Source organism: Anabrus simplex, chromosome 6, assembly GCF_040414725.1.
Source record: "Anabrus simplex isolate iqAnaSimp1 chromosome 6, ASM4041472v1, whole genome shotgun sequence".
NCBI classification, from domain to species: Eukaryota; Metazoa; Arthropoda; class Insecta; order Orthoptera; family Tettigoniidae; genus Anabrus; species Anabrus simplex.
In genome coordinates, this window is record NC_090270.1 from 96,755,467 (window position 1) to 96,767,978 (window position 12,512).

Sequence of the window (12,512 nt, forward strand, 5' to 3'; positions counted from 1 at the left end):
TGCATGAAAACAAACTCTGTCAAGTTAGTAATATGAATCCAGTGCCTCTAAACTTTGATGTTCCATCAAACAGAACTGTTAACAGTAAAGGAGTTACGACCATCACAATAAAAACATCCAGCCATGAAGTCACATTGTCTTGCTGTGCAGGGGTACAAAATTGGCTCTAATGGTAATTTTTAAGTGAAAGACTGTACCAAAGATAAAATTCCACAAGATATTGTCCTTCATGCTCAAGAGAAGAGATGGTTGGATAAAAGTGTAATGAAGGTGTGGTTAGAAGAGAAATTGTGGTCTAAACATCCCGGTGGTCCCGTGAAAAAGAAATCCTTTCTTGGGTTGGACCATTTCAAATCCCACACAATGGATACAACAAAGCGGGAAATGAAAGGCTTGAACACTCGATTTGCGGTCATTCCAATGGGCCTCACAAGTCGGTTGCAGCCACGGGATGTATCAGTAAACAAACCATTCAAGGTTTCTATGCATGAAGAGTGGACAAAATGGATGGCAGCACCTTATACGATCTAACGCCAACAGGAAGAATGAAGAGACCCTCAGTTGGACTAGTCTGTGAATGGGTGAAGATGTCATGAGATATAGTGATAAAGGTAATTGTCATCAAGTCAATTAAGAAATGCGGTATAAGTTGTCCTTGATGGTACTGAAGATGATATACTGTTCGAAGAATCAGAAAATGACAGTGGGAGTGAAAGTGAAATTTTGAAGAACGGTGTTATAAGTTCTTAGATTGAAAGCAACACATAATAACATTCTTCTGCTGACCTGCTAAGCCTAGCGCATCAGAGGATTTTCTTTCAGGGTTTACTCCCTTAGGTCTGGTTTTATCAATGTAGGTTAAATATACTCTAACTATGGGTTTGTTAACTTAGGATTAATATTTTAACTCATTCTTATGAGTCGCACATTTCACCAAGCTATTTCGGCAAAGGGCTAACTAACACCGTATTAACCCTCGCCGGAATCAGCTACCGTACCAATCAAGGAGGCAGTGACTTAAAATCAGAGATTATGAACACATTTCTTGCTCGGTATTTTGTTTTCTTCCTCAGTTCCGTGCTAGGAATTATTCTTTTGTGAACATGGTAGAACTGATTGCAGTGATCGAAAAATGGAAGAAGTTCAGAAGAGAAATAGGGGCACGAATTTTCTGCTTTAGAAAAAACATTACTTATTCAATTAGCTACCAAGTACTAAAGCATTATAGAATGCAAGAAGACTGAGAGTGTAAAATTAAAAGAAAAGGAGGAGATGTGGGAAAAAATAACGGGGGAAATTAATAGCATTGCCCTTGTAATGGATTTTGAGGTTAGATCACTGATTACTTGACAATTGACAGAAAAATATCCCTTGTTGTGTCCAACCATTGTGTCTGTTTGCTGGTGAAACAACATCTCTCTGGTAGCTCATTGTGAAACACATATACGGAGGACAATTAATAATAATTTATTAAACATATTTACATCAAACACTTCAGACATACAACAGCGCGCCGCGACCATTGCTAACTGACTACCTGAAACATAACAGCTCAAGTCCCGTTTACCCTCGACCCTTGGTTCCGAGACAAGTCCAACAGTATCCATTTAAAGCAGAGATAGCAAGAAAGGCAGTGCCTCAGCTTAGAAAGAAAACAAGCTAAAACTGGAGGGTCGCATTGTGCTGTGCCTTTTCACACTCTCGCTCCCCTGCCGATAGCCGGGGTGTGGTTCCGTCCGGCTGGCCAGTAGTGTTCCAACATTCCGGCCGCCAAGAAATGTCAATTTCTTAAAATATACAACTGCAAAGGTACACATAATAAAGTTGAAATCACAAATTCAGATAAAATCACACTAGACGAGTTCACAATACAACACTCAATATCTACAACACACACAAATCACTCTTCGTCGTTTGGAAGAGGGCACAGTTTATTGATAGGCCTCTTCAATATCCCACGAGAGGTGCGGACAGTAGCCACACGCACTAGTCCATCTGATCCTGCGTGAACGTCCGTGATCACTGCCAGTTTCCACATTAATGGTGGAAGATTATCCTCCTTTAACACCACCAGTTCTCCAGGTTGCACATTTGGACTGGAGTGTGTCCATTTTGATCGCTGCTGAAGGTGATGCAGGTAGTCGTTTGACCAGCGGTGCCAGAACCTTTGCATTTGCTGCTGTAGTATTTCCCATCTAGTCAGTAGGTTAAGCTTAGTATTACCTAGATCTGGCTGGGGAATGGTAGTGAGAGCTGTGCCAATCAGGTAGTGACCTGGAGTAAGGGCTTCAGGGTCATCAGGGTTGCAGGACAAGGGAATAAGGGGCCTGGAGTTCAGGCAGGCTTCTATTTGGCAAGTGAGGGTGGTCAGCTCTTCATAAGTGAGACACATAGTTCCCATGACGCGGCGAAGGTGGTACTTGAAGGACTTAACGCCAGCCTCCCATAATCCGCCAAAGTGTGGTGCTCCAGGAGGGATGAATATCCATGTTATTCCTTCTTGTTCTGCGAAGTTTCTGACTTCCGTTTGCTGTTGACAGGACCTAATCACTGCACGAAGTTCTCGGTCCGCTCCAACGAAGTTTGTCCCGTTGTCGCTGTGGATGGACTGACATCGGCCACGACGTGAGACAAATCTCTTCAATGCCGCTAGGAAGGCTTGAGTAGACATATCGGTTACAACCTCGAGGTGAGTTGCCTTAGTGGCCAGGCATACAAATAAGGCAATATAACATTTCTGCCTTGACTGTGATCGCTTGGAACCAGTCTTTATGTAGAACGGCCCAGTATAGTCTATCCCACAGTTGTAAAATGGTCTAACTACTTCTAAACGAGGGCGTGGCAGCTGACCCATCAGCTGTTGAGCAGTGTTTGACTTCAGTTTCTGACAAATCAAACAACGGTGCAAAATTCTTCGGATGACATTTTTGCCATTAACAATCCAATACCGCTGTCTAATCGATGATAGTAGAAGCTGTCCGCCGGCATGCAGCATACGTCTGTGCTCTTGTTCAACAATCAACTTCGTAAGGTGATGATTTGCAGGCAGTATAGCTTGATGCATTTGTTCATACGGTATGTTGGCTTGTTCAAGTCTTCCTCCTACTCTCAGGATATTCGTACTGTCTAACATCGGATTTAGAGTTTTTAATTTGCTCTTGCTCTGAATAGGTTTCTTGGACTGCAACTGATGTATTTCCTTAGAGTACGATGTCAACTGAGCTATTCGTATGCAGTGGAGAATTGCGCTGTTGAGCTCTAGAAGGGATAGTGCACCTGTTGCTCTGCACCCACGAGTTGCCCTGCAATTTCTTGCAAATCTTAGACAGTATGCTACAACATGCTGCAGTTTGGTAAGCTTGGAAAAGCGGTTGATAATATTATCGTCAGGAATCGTTGCGATATTACATGTCACCTTGAACCTCTCTTCAGGCAGCACTAGTGGTAGTCTAGTACTTGCAGAGGAAGGCCACATATCATGGTGTTGCTGTAGCCAGCTTGGTCCTTGCCACCATAAATGAGTTTTACCCAGCTCATCAGGGCAACATCCTCTTGATATAATGTCTGCTGGGTTGTCTTGAGACGCCACATGTCTACATTCACTGTTCTCGGTGCTGTCCTGAATCTCTGATACTCTGTTTGCTACAAACGTTTTCCATTTTGTAGATGGAGCAGCTATCCATGCCAAGACGATGGTTGAATCTGTCCACAGGACGACTTTAGAGACCGATAGTTTCAGTGCAGGGATAATCTTCTTAACCAACCGTGCAAGAAGAAGGGCTCCACAGAGCTCCAGCCGAGGAAGTGACAGCCTTTTCAAAGGAGCGACGCGTGATTTAGAGCACAGTAGTCTGGCTGAGGTATTACCTTGGATGTTAGTTGATCGTATGTAGATACAGCTACCGTAAGCCTTCTCAGAGGCGTCACAAAATCCATGGAGCTGAATATCCTTGATAGGGCCATTAACCAGGACACGACGATCGATTCGAATCTTTTCAATGGAAGGTAACTGATAGTATAGTGTCTCCCAAGCATGTGATATTCCTGGATCCAAAGGTTCATCCCATAACGTCTCTTTTAGCCACAACTGTTGTAGAAATATTTTTCCCAAAATTACCACTGGACTAATGAGTCCCAAAGGATCAAATATGGATGATACTGTTGCGAGAATACTGCGTTTAGAAAATGGTGGAGCGTGGGGACTTGGTTGAACATTATTAACTATCTGAAACTTGTCAGATGCTGGATGCCATAACAAACCTAACGCCTTTACATTCTCATCATTGTCAAGCTGTAGGGGAAGTTGAGTCTCTCGATACTCTGGAGGAACATTCTCAAGAATAGCTGGATGATTACTGCACCATTTTCGCAGTGAAAACCCACTCTTTCTTAACAAATGTATCAAGTCCTGCTGCACGAGGAGAGCTTCATTTACAGTTTGTGATCCAGACATACAGTCATCAACATAAAAGTCGTCTAATAGGGTTTCAGATGCTCTAGGAAGTTCATGAGCGGCTTCCATTGCAATCTGATATAGACATCGTGTCGCAAGGAACGGGGCGCTTGCCATACCATATGTAACGGTCTTGAGCTGATATTCCTGCAAGGGCTGCGATTCGTCATTTCTCCAGAGAATACGCTGGTACGTGCAATCTCCTTCATCTACCTGTACCTGTCTGTACATTTTCTCTATGTCAGCAGTGAACGCGATCTCGTGGGTCCGGAACCTGGTGATTATAGAACACAAATCTTGCTGGACTGTTGGCCCAACATAAAGTAAATCGTTCAAGGAAATTCCACTGCTGGAACTAGCAGAACAGTCAAATACAACACGTAGCTTTGTGGTAGAACTAGATTCTTTGATAACCGCGTGATGAGGTACATAATATGCAGGAATCGCAGAAGGGAGTGTCAGTTCCATGTGCCCTAACTCTTCATATTCCGTCATGAATTTCACGTATTCTCGTTTCATATTGGGTAGTTTGCGTAATCTTCTCTCTAGATGATAGAATCGCCTGGCTGCCATTTGAAATGAGTCACCCAATTTTCTCGGGTCTTCTCTGAACGGCAGACGAACAACAAATCTTCCTGTAGAATCCTTTTTGGTATGTTGCACGAAGTGTGCTTCACATTGCTCTTCTTCCTTCGTACGCGGAGTTTGATGCAACTCTTCGATCTCCCAAAACCTTCGAAGCTGCTGTTGGACTTCAACATCTGTCTTAGCAAAACATGACAGTACCGGCCGCCGTGAGACACCTGAAGGACCGTCATTATTTGTGTATCTTCCGGTTAAAACCCATCCCAGTTTGGTTTCTTGAAGAATGGGGTGATTAGCATCTTTGGTGAGCTTGCCTGTCTGCTGAATGTACGGAACGACCTCAGCTCCTAGAAGGATGTCGATCTTGGAGGGCTTATAAAACTCGGGATCAGCTAAAACAATGTGCTGGGGAATGTTCCATGTAGCAGAATCAATCCTGTGACCCGGTAAGTCATCTGTTATCTTAGGTAGTACAAAACAATTTGCTGAAGTTGTAAAGTCACTAGTGCATGAGCCAAGATCTATTGAAACACTGTACTTGCATTCTGAAATGGTATCACCTATTCCCTGGACAGGTGTTCTGTTGGGCTCTCTATGCAACCTTAATCGCTGGGCACACGACTCGGACATAAAACATGATTGGGAGCCTGAATCTAGTAGAGCTCTACATGTTTGCCACTTTCCATTCCTATCCTTAATTCTGATGCGTGCAGTGGATAAAAGGATGTGTTTACTTGGTTCCACCTTTTGTGAATAATAGCTATTGATACGTGACTCTGATTGTGCTGAAGTACTCGCTCTCTCGATGTTGCGTGACAGACCATGTTGTTGAGTAAAGTGTTGAGGTGTAGTGTCTGCATGTACTAGAGTATGATGCCATTTACCACAAGTGCGGCAGGTACCAGATTTACAAGCCTGTACCTTGTGATCTCCCCGTAAACAGTTGAAGCACAGATTGTTGCTTCTTACAAAGTTTTTGCGCTCATTGACAGAAATACGTGCAAAGTTACGACACTTACTTAGTGTGTGAGCTTCGTTGCAGTACGTGCACTGCGGAGTGGTCATCACATATGACTTCTGGGTTTGAAGCTGCTTACGATTGGATGGGTAATTCGTTCCGGTGTTCAAAGGGGTTTGTTTTACAGGCAAAGTAGAACTCACAATCTCAATGGACTTGCATTTCGTTTCCAAGAAGTCGCAGGTATCTCTAAGAGTAGGAAATGTCTTGGGACTCAAAGTAGTTTCGTACTCTCTACGAATTGACGCTTCCGTTTTTTCAAGAATTAGCTGTGAAACAATCAAATCATCTAAAGGTACATTTAGCTCCAAGGCCTTGAGAGCGTTCAAATTGCTCAAAGCTTGATTGAGTAGAGCACGGAGTTCATTCGCTGATGGCTTATTCATCGTAGGTAAGTTCAATAGATTCTTAAGATGTGCGGATGCGATTAACCTCGGATTATTATAGCGATTGCAAATCGTATCGAAAGCCACGTTGAAGTTGGAGCTAGTGACTGGGAGGTTTGCTATTAGTACGTGCGCTTCGCCCGTTAGAGAACTCAGTAAGTAATGAAATCTTTGAATGTTGTCCAGCGATTCATTGTTAACTATAAGACTCATGAACGTGTCATAAAAATGTCTAAATCCAGTTACATCACCACTGAAGGTTGGTAGGTTTATGGTAGGGAGCTTAATTGCCTTCTTAGTTTCACTTAAACAAGACTGACTGTCACTAGAACGAGAACTACTGGGGCCAGCAGCTTCGGTACTCAATGCGATTAAGCTATTCATTTTTGCTTCTGTGTCGAAATACATGGTTTCAAAGTGATCTCTGTCTTCTGCATGCTGTTGGAAATCCTCAAATATTTCTAGCTGAGATTGAGCAGTTTCAAATTTGTCACGAATAATAGGCAGTTCCTTCAAACGAACTACGATGGCCTGATTATTTGAATCCGTTTGAAATTCTTGTACGAATTTCGCGAGACCCGTGAGGCTGGCTTTCGCTACTGCGCGAGTAGTGACTAATTTCTTCCTGCTAGTCTCATCCATGCTGACAGATAAGGACCGTAGAAGAGGAATGCACAAGAACAATAATTAGGAACACTGGATCAATAAACGGGCGAGGATGACATGACTAACAATATTAGGTAAGAAAGGATTGGTTGTTGCCAGTCTAGGTACTTACATCTGCCTGTAGATATGCTTCGGCCTGTAGTCGAACTCGGGCGCGCCGCCAGGTCCAGTAGGTTACTCAGCTCTCCAGTGGAATTCTTCAACAGCAAGCCGGCTTGTATAAAACGACCGGCGAAAAGCACACAACACGGCACTGGCTACCGTACGTAAAGTAGCCTAACATACGATACGAACTGAGAGACCCGTGCACGAAAGTTTACAATAAGTTAGTATTCGTAACATTCGGCGGAAAACTATTCACAATATCCGGCCCGGAGGACCAAAAAATGTCTGTTTGCTGGTGAAACAACATCTCTCTGGTAGCTCATTGTGAAACACATATACGGAGGACAATTAATAATAATTTATTAAACATATTTACATCAAACACTTCAGACATACAACAGCGCGCCGCGACCATTGCTAACTGACTACCTGAAACATAACAGCTCAAGTCCCGTTTACCCTCGACCCTTGGTTCCGAGACAAGTCCAACAGTATCCATTTAAAGCAGAGACAGCAAGAAAGGCAGTGCCTCAGCTTAGAAAGAAAACAAGCTAAAACTGGAGGGTCGCATTGTGCTGTGCCTTTTCACACTCTCGCTCCCCTGCCGATAGCCGGGGTGTGGTTCCGTCCGGCTGGCCAGTAGTGTTCCAACACATTGTATGAAACGACTCTGTGGTATAAAACCTTAATGCAATCAATATCTTTAGTATAGGAGAGAGGGGCCTGTTTCGGTCAGTTGTGAATTCTAACCTCTCACGAATTTCATCGACAACTTTACGACGGCTGTTTTTTGACAGTCTATACCCCTTCAAAAACCATTGCTCAGATAGATTTTGAAAGTTGTTCCTTATTATTATAGGCCTATTCCTATTAGGAACTCTGTTTAACAAATCTAAAAGCAAACAGTTTAACCCATGTGAAAGGAGGGGTTAACTTAACTCCAGCCTTAACCTAAGAGTTAAAATTAACCCTCCTTGATGGAACAGAATAAATAGTCAAATTCAGAGTTAAAACTTGGGGTTAAGGTTTAACTCTGCCAGTTCAGCTGTATTGGAAACTTTCATTTTACGCATTTACTGCTGTTAAGGTTTTCACACGTATCCCTGTGCATAGGGCCCATGTTTTACTCCATGGGACTGGGACCCCGCCAGGACTTGGCTGCTACCATAGCTTCGACTACAGTACCATTGCTCACCCCCGCGGCGTGGACACGCCTGACAGGATTTATCCATGTAGACACACATCACCTGATATCTCATGGACGGGGTTAAGGAGACTGTCTGATGCCAGCTCCAAGGCAGATGCAGGAGACTCGAACATCAAGGAAGTATCTTGAAAAGATCGTTCCGGGATGAAGACCAATTGGACGCCCTAGAGAGAAAAGAAGCGTACCAGGGCTGTAATAAATGGAGGCACATCATTTTTAAACATCCTACCTGGCTCACTGGAAGGAATTCATGATGATGATGATGATGAGTAGGAGGAGGAGGAGTGTTGTGAGTAAATAGAGAGGTGGGTGATCCCGTAGTCAATGCTATGTATTAAAATGTATTTACATTTCACACTTTGGTATATATAGTACATGTTTCGAGAAATATGTTAATTCTCTTCTTCAGCTATATAGGTTAAAATTCATATATTACATTAAGTCCTAATGAAACAGGCCCCTCCTCCCACTAAGAAATTTACAACTGTAACTTATACAATATAACATATTAACAATTGATAAATGGTATGTAAGTTAAGTCCATCTTGTCATCTCTATATAAACATGACATTAGGGGCGTGTCTTTGTAAATAAAATGTTGAGCCCTGTTGCGATATGATGTCTCTATTTTCTGTGATTAAGTCAATATGGACCCAATGCTGGCCATTATGATCAAGATTATTAATAATAATAAAAATGAGAGTGAGAATTGTGAGTACCTATCTACTTGTGATTTGTAACAGTGCAGTATTGCACTATCTACCAGTAATTTGTGTTTGTATACAAATTAAATTATTTCTGTATCATTTTATTTGAAAATATGACTAAATTACATTTTTCCTTAAATTTTCTTCAAAATATGAGGGTGCTTCTTATGGTCCAAAAAATACAGTACTTAAAAATAAAGTTTTATGTGGTTGTTGTTTAGGTCATCAGTCCATAGACTGGTTTGATGCAGCTCTCTATGCCTCCCTATCATGTGCTAACCTTTTCATGTCTACATGACTACTACATCCTGCATCTACTCTCTATTTTTCATGTTCACACGTTGGTCTACCCCTGTCATTTTTACCATCTGCATTTCCCTCAAAAAACTGAACAAATCCTGGGTGTCTTATAATGTATCCTGTCATATTGTCTTTTTCTGGTCAGATTTTTCCAAATCATTCTCCTCTCACCAATTCAATATCTAGACGTGCCAACTCCTCCGATTTAAGTGGAAGACTCCCTATTTTTCGTCTTTTCTCCCTCTCTCCTGATCACAGGGACTTACTTCCTGATTGTCCGGCTCCATGGCTAAATGGTTAGTGTGCTGGCCTTTGGTCACAGGGGTCCCAGGTTCGATTCCCGGGAGGGTCAGGAATTTTAACCTTAATTGGTTAATTTCGCTGGCATGGGGGCTGGGTGTATGTGTCGTCTTCATCATTTTATCCTTATCACAACACACAGATCGTCTACGGGCGTCAAATCAAAAGACCTGCATCTGGCGAGCCGAACTTGTCCTCGGACACTCCTGGCACTAAAAGCCATACGCCATTTCATTTTACCTCCTGATTTTGAGAACAGATTTAATATTGCTGTATTTTTTTTAAATCTTTAGTTTTTCCTTGTTCTTTAAGTAGCTGGAAAGAATTTATGTTCAGTGGGCACTGGAAAGACAGATGCAGTCAGCTGGTGGTGTTCTTAAATATGACAGAATTTCCAACTAAATGCTTTTTATTTTATAATTTTCACATAGCAGTGTCTACTGTGAAACCATTTTTTAGCATATTTACAACGTCAGAAATTCAATTCAGATGAAAGCTTTCGGAAAAACAATTCTGGAAAAAATCCCACCTTAAAACTCATTTAACAAGGCCAATGTTTTGAGCATATATCTGGTTCAGAAATTTATGAAGAGGCCTAAGGCAGTTACTATGAAGAGTCATGTGTTCTAAAGCTCAGATACATGCAGTATTTCGGTATTTATAAATTAATTAATAAGAGAAATTACATAATTGAGTAGTATAATGTGTTAAATATTCTTCAAATGATGTGTCTTAACATGTCGGAATATCATAGGTAATAAATTTCATATTATTCCATATTGAAGAGCAATATAATGTAAAAAAGAGCTAAAAGATTTTCACTTATTCAATACCGGTACTCATTTATTGTAACTTAAAGTTTGAAACTAGTTTTGGTCTTGCTGGAGACATTCATCAGTGAAAATCATAAAGTTAAGTCAAGACATAAATTATAATACATAAATCCCATGATGTCTTCACCAATTCACAGACTAGTTTCAGTTAGCTTGATCCAATCATTATCGAATGCTTTTTCTAGATCTACGAACACCATGTATGTGGGCTTGTCCTTAATTTGGTCATCTAAGATCAGATGTGAGGATTGCTTCACGTGTTCCTACATTTCTTCTGAAGCCAAACTGATCTTAAATTTGTGTCAAAATTGTACTTCCATATATTTTTGAATGATCTACATTCCATCTGAATATAAACCTGTAGGTTAGGGACATGCTCATGCTCATGTAATTAACAAATGATCCTTATTGTATTTTTTATAGACGGTGACCTTGGGGCATGCGGCGATGTTCGAGGAGCATATATGAAACAAAACTGGGTTATTCCAGTTCTGTGTGAACTTTGTTGATACTCAATGCTCAGTGTAGCAAATATTAATTCTGGCACAATCAGTTGGCATGTGAGAGTTTTGGTATTGAGTGATGCATTTCAGTAGCTTTACTGGCATATTAAAGAACTCCCTTTCTGGGAAAAATCACTATCACTCTGGTGTCTTAAGGCCACCACACACAGAAAGCTACGCTATTCTATGGAACCCGACGAAACAAATCGCTCCAATGAAGTTACATGGAATGGCACACACAGACTGCTATGCTAAGCTACGCTTACCTAAGCAATGCGATTTTCATAGCTATAGCTGGCTTCACACATGTGCACAATCACTTTTTGCCCAGCATCTAGCAAACAGTAGTTTCGTGACATACCTCAGTACAGCAACTGCTATATTGCTTAATTGTTTCTGTTCTTGTTAATTATCATGGAAGGCAGACCAAAGGATAGAGATACAAAAATATACTTGTTTGTCAAATTGTTGGAGAGATACAACCATGAAAGATAAATGTTGGCAACAAATAAATGAAACTCTGGAAATTGATTGTACGTATCATTTATCACTTTCACATACATTGTTACCCAACGTTCTATAAGTTGGGTACTTCATATTCATTTTTTAAAATATCATCCTCAATAATAGAGAGAAGTTCACTAAGCTTCACCTGATTTAGACGAAAGTGATTTTTAATTCTTCATCATTTCCATGCAATGTTTGAATCAAATAATGGAATTCACCACGGATACAGAATCTTCTTCTCTTTCTGTTTCTTTCCTTCTTTGTCTTCCACGACAGTAGCCAATAAAAAAAGCCTCCCTCTTCAATTAATCCGCCATTTTTAAACGGCTGCCTAGCTTATTTTACCTTAGAGTTTTATTCATAACGTAGCACAACATAGCTTCGTATTGCTTAGGATAGCATAGCTTAATGTAGCTTTTCTTAGCTTTCTGTGTGTGGTGGCCTTTAAGATTGTTAGGAGTTGAAGGGATGTTACGTTGATCATCTTGATCTTAATGTCTGTTATATTGAATTGTCAGTCTTCTTTACTTACTTGTTGCCTATTGCCTTTCTTATCAGCAGAGGTAACATTCATGCTCATGTAACTAACAAATAATCCTTGTTGTACTTTTTTATAGACGGTGACCTTGGGGCATACGGCGATGTTCGAGCAGCATATATGAAACAAAAACATCGTATGGTATGGGAGCGGAGACATGGTCCTGTAGGTACGGGTATGCGTGAAGCTACTGCTGTTCAAGGTTGAACTGTGGACAACATGTACAATGTTGAATAGTTTTATAATTACATAGCAGTGGGAGGTAGGTTGTATATTTGAAAGAGAATGGTGCTAACTTAATGTGCACTGTTGAAGTAAAGCTTAATGTATTTCATATCATAGGTTTTTCATTGTAAATATGATGTTATGCATTACTTGTCATACAATAAATTGTTACATCTTGA

General features: G+C 41.0%; 1 protein-coding gene across 2 annotated transcripts in view; it reads left to right on the forward strand.

Moving 5' to 3' along the window:
- Positions 1 to 12,512, forward strand: part of ND-PDSW (NADH dehydrogenase (ubiquinone) PDSW subunit) — a 61,201-nt gene extending 48,689 nt beyond the window's left edge. Inside the window, exon 4 of one of the 2 annotated variants that reach the window (XM_067149016.2) lies at positions 12,188 to 12,512. In XM_067149016.2, the coding sequence (XP_067005117.1) occupies positions 12,188 to 12,315 (128 nt within the window). In that variant the 3' untranslated portion in view covers positions 12,316 to 12,512. Of the gene's footprint in view, positions 1 to 10,983; positions 11,085 to 12,187 lie in introns of those variants that run through there. The other variant, XM_067149017.2, reaches the window with a different exon arrangement.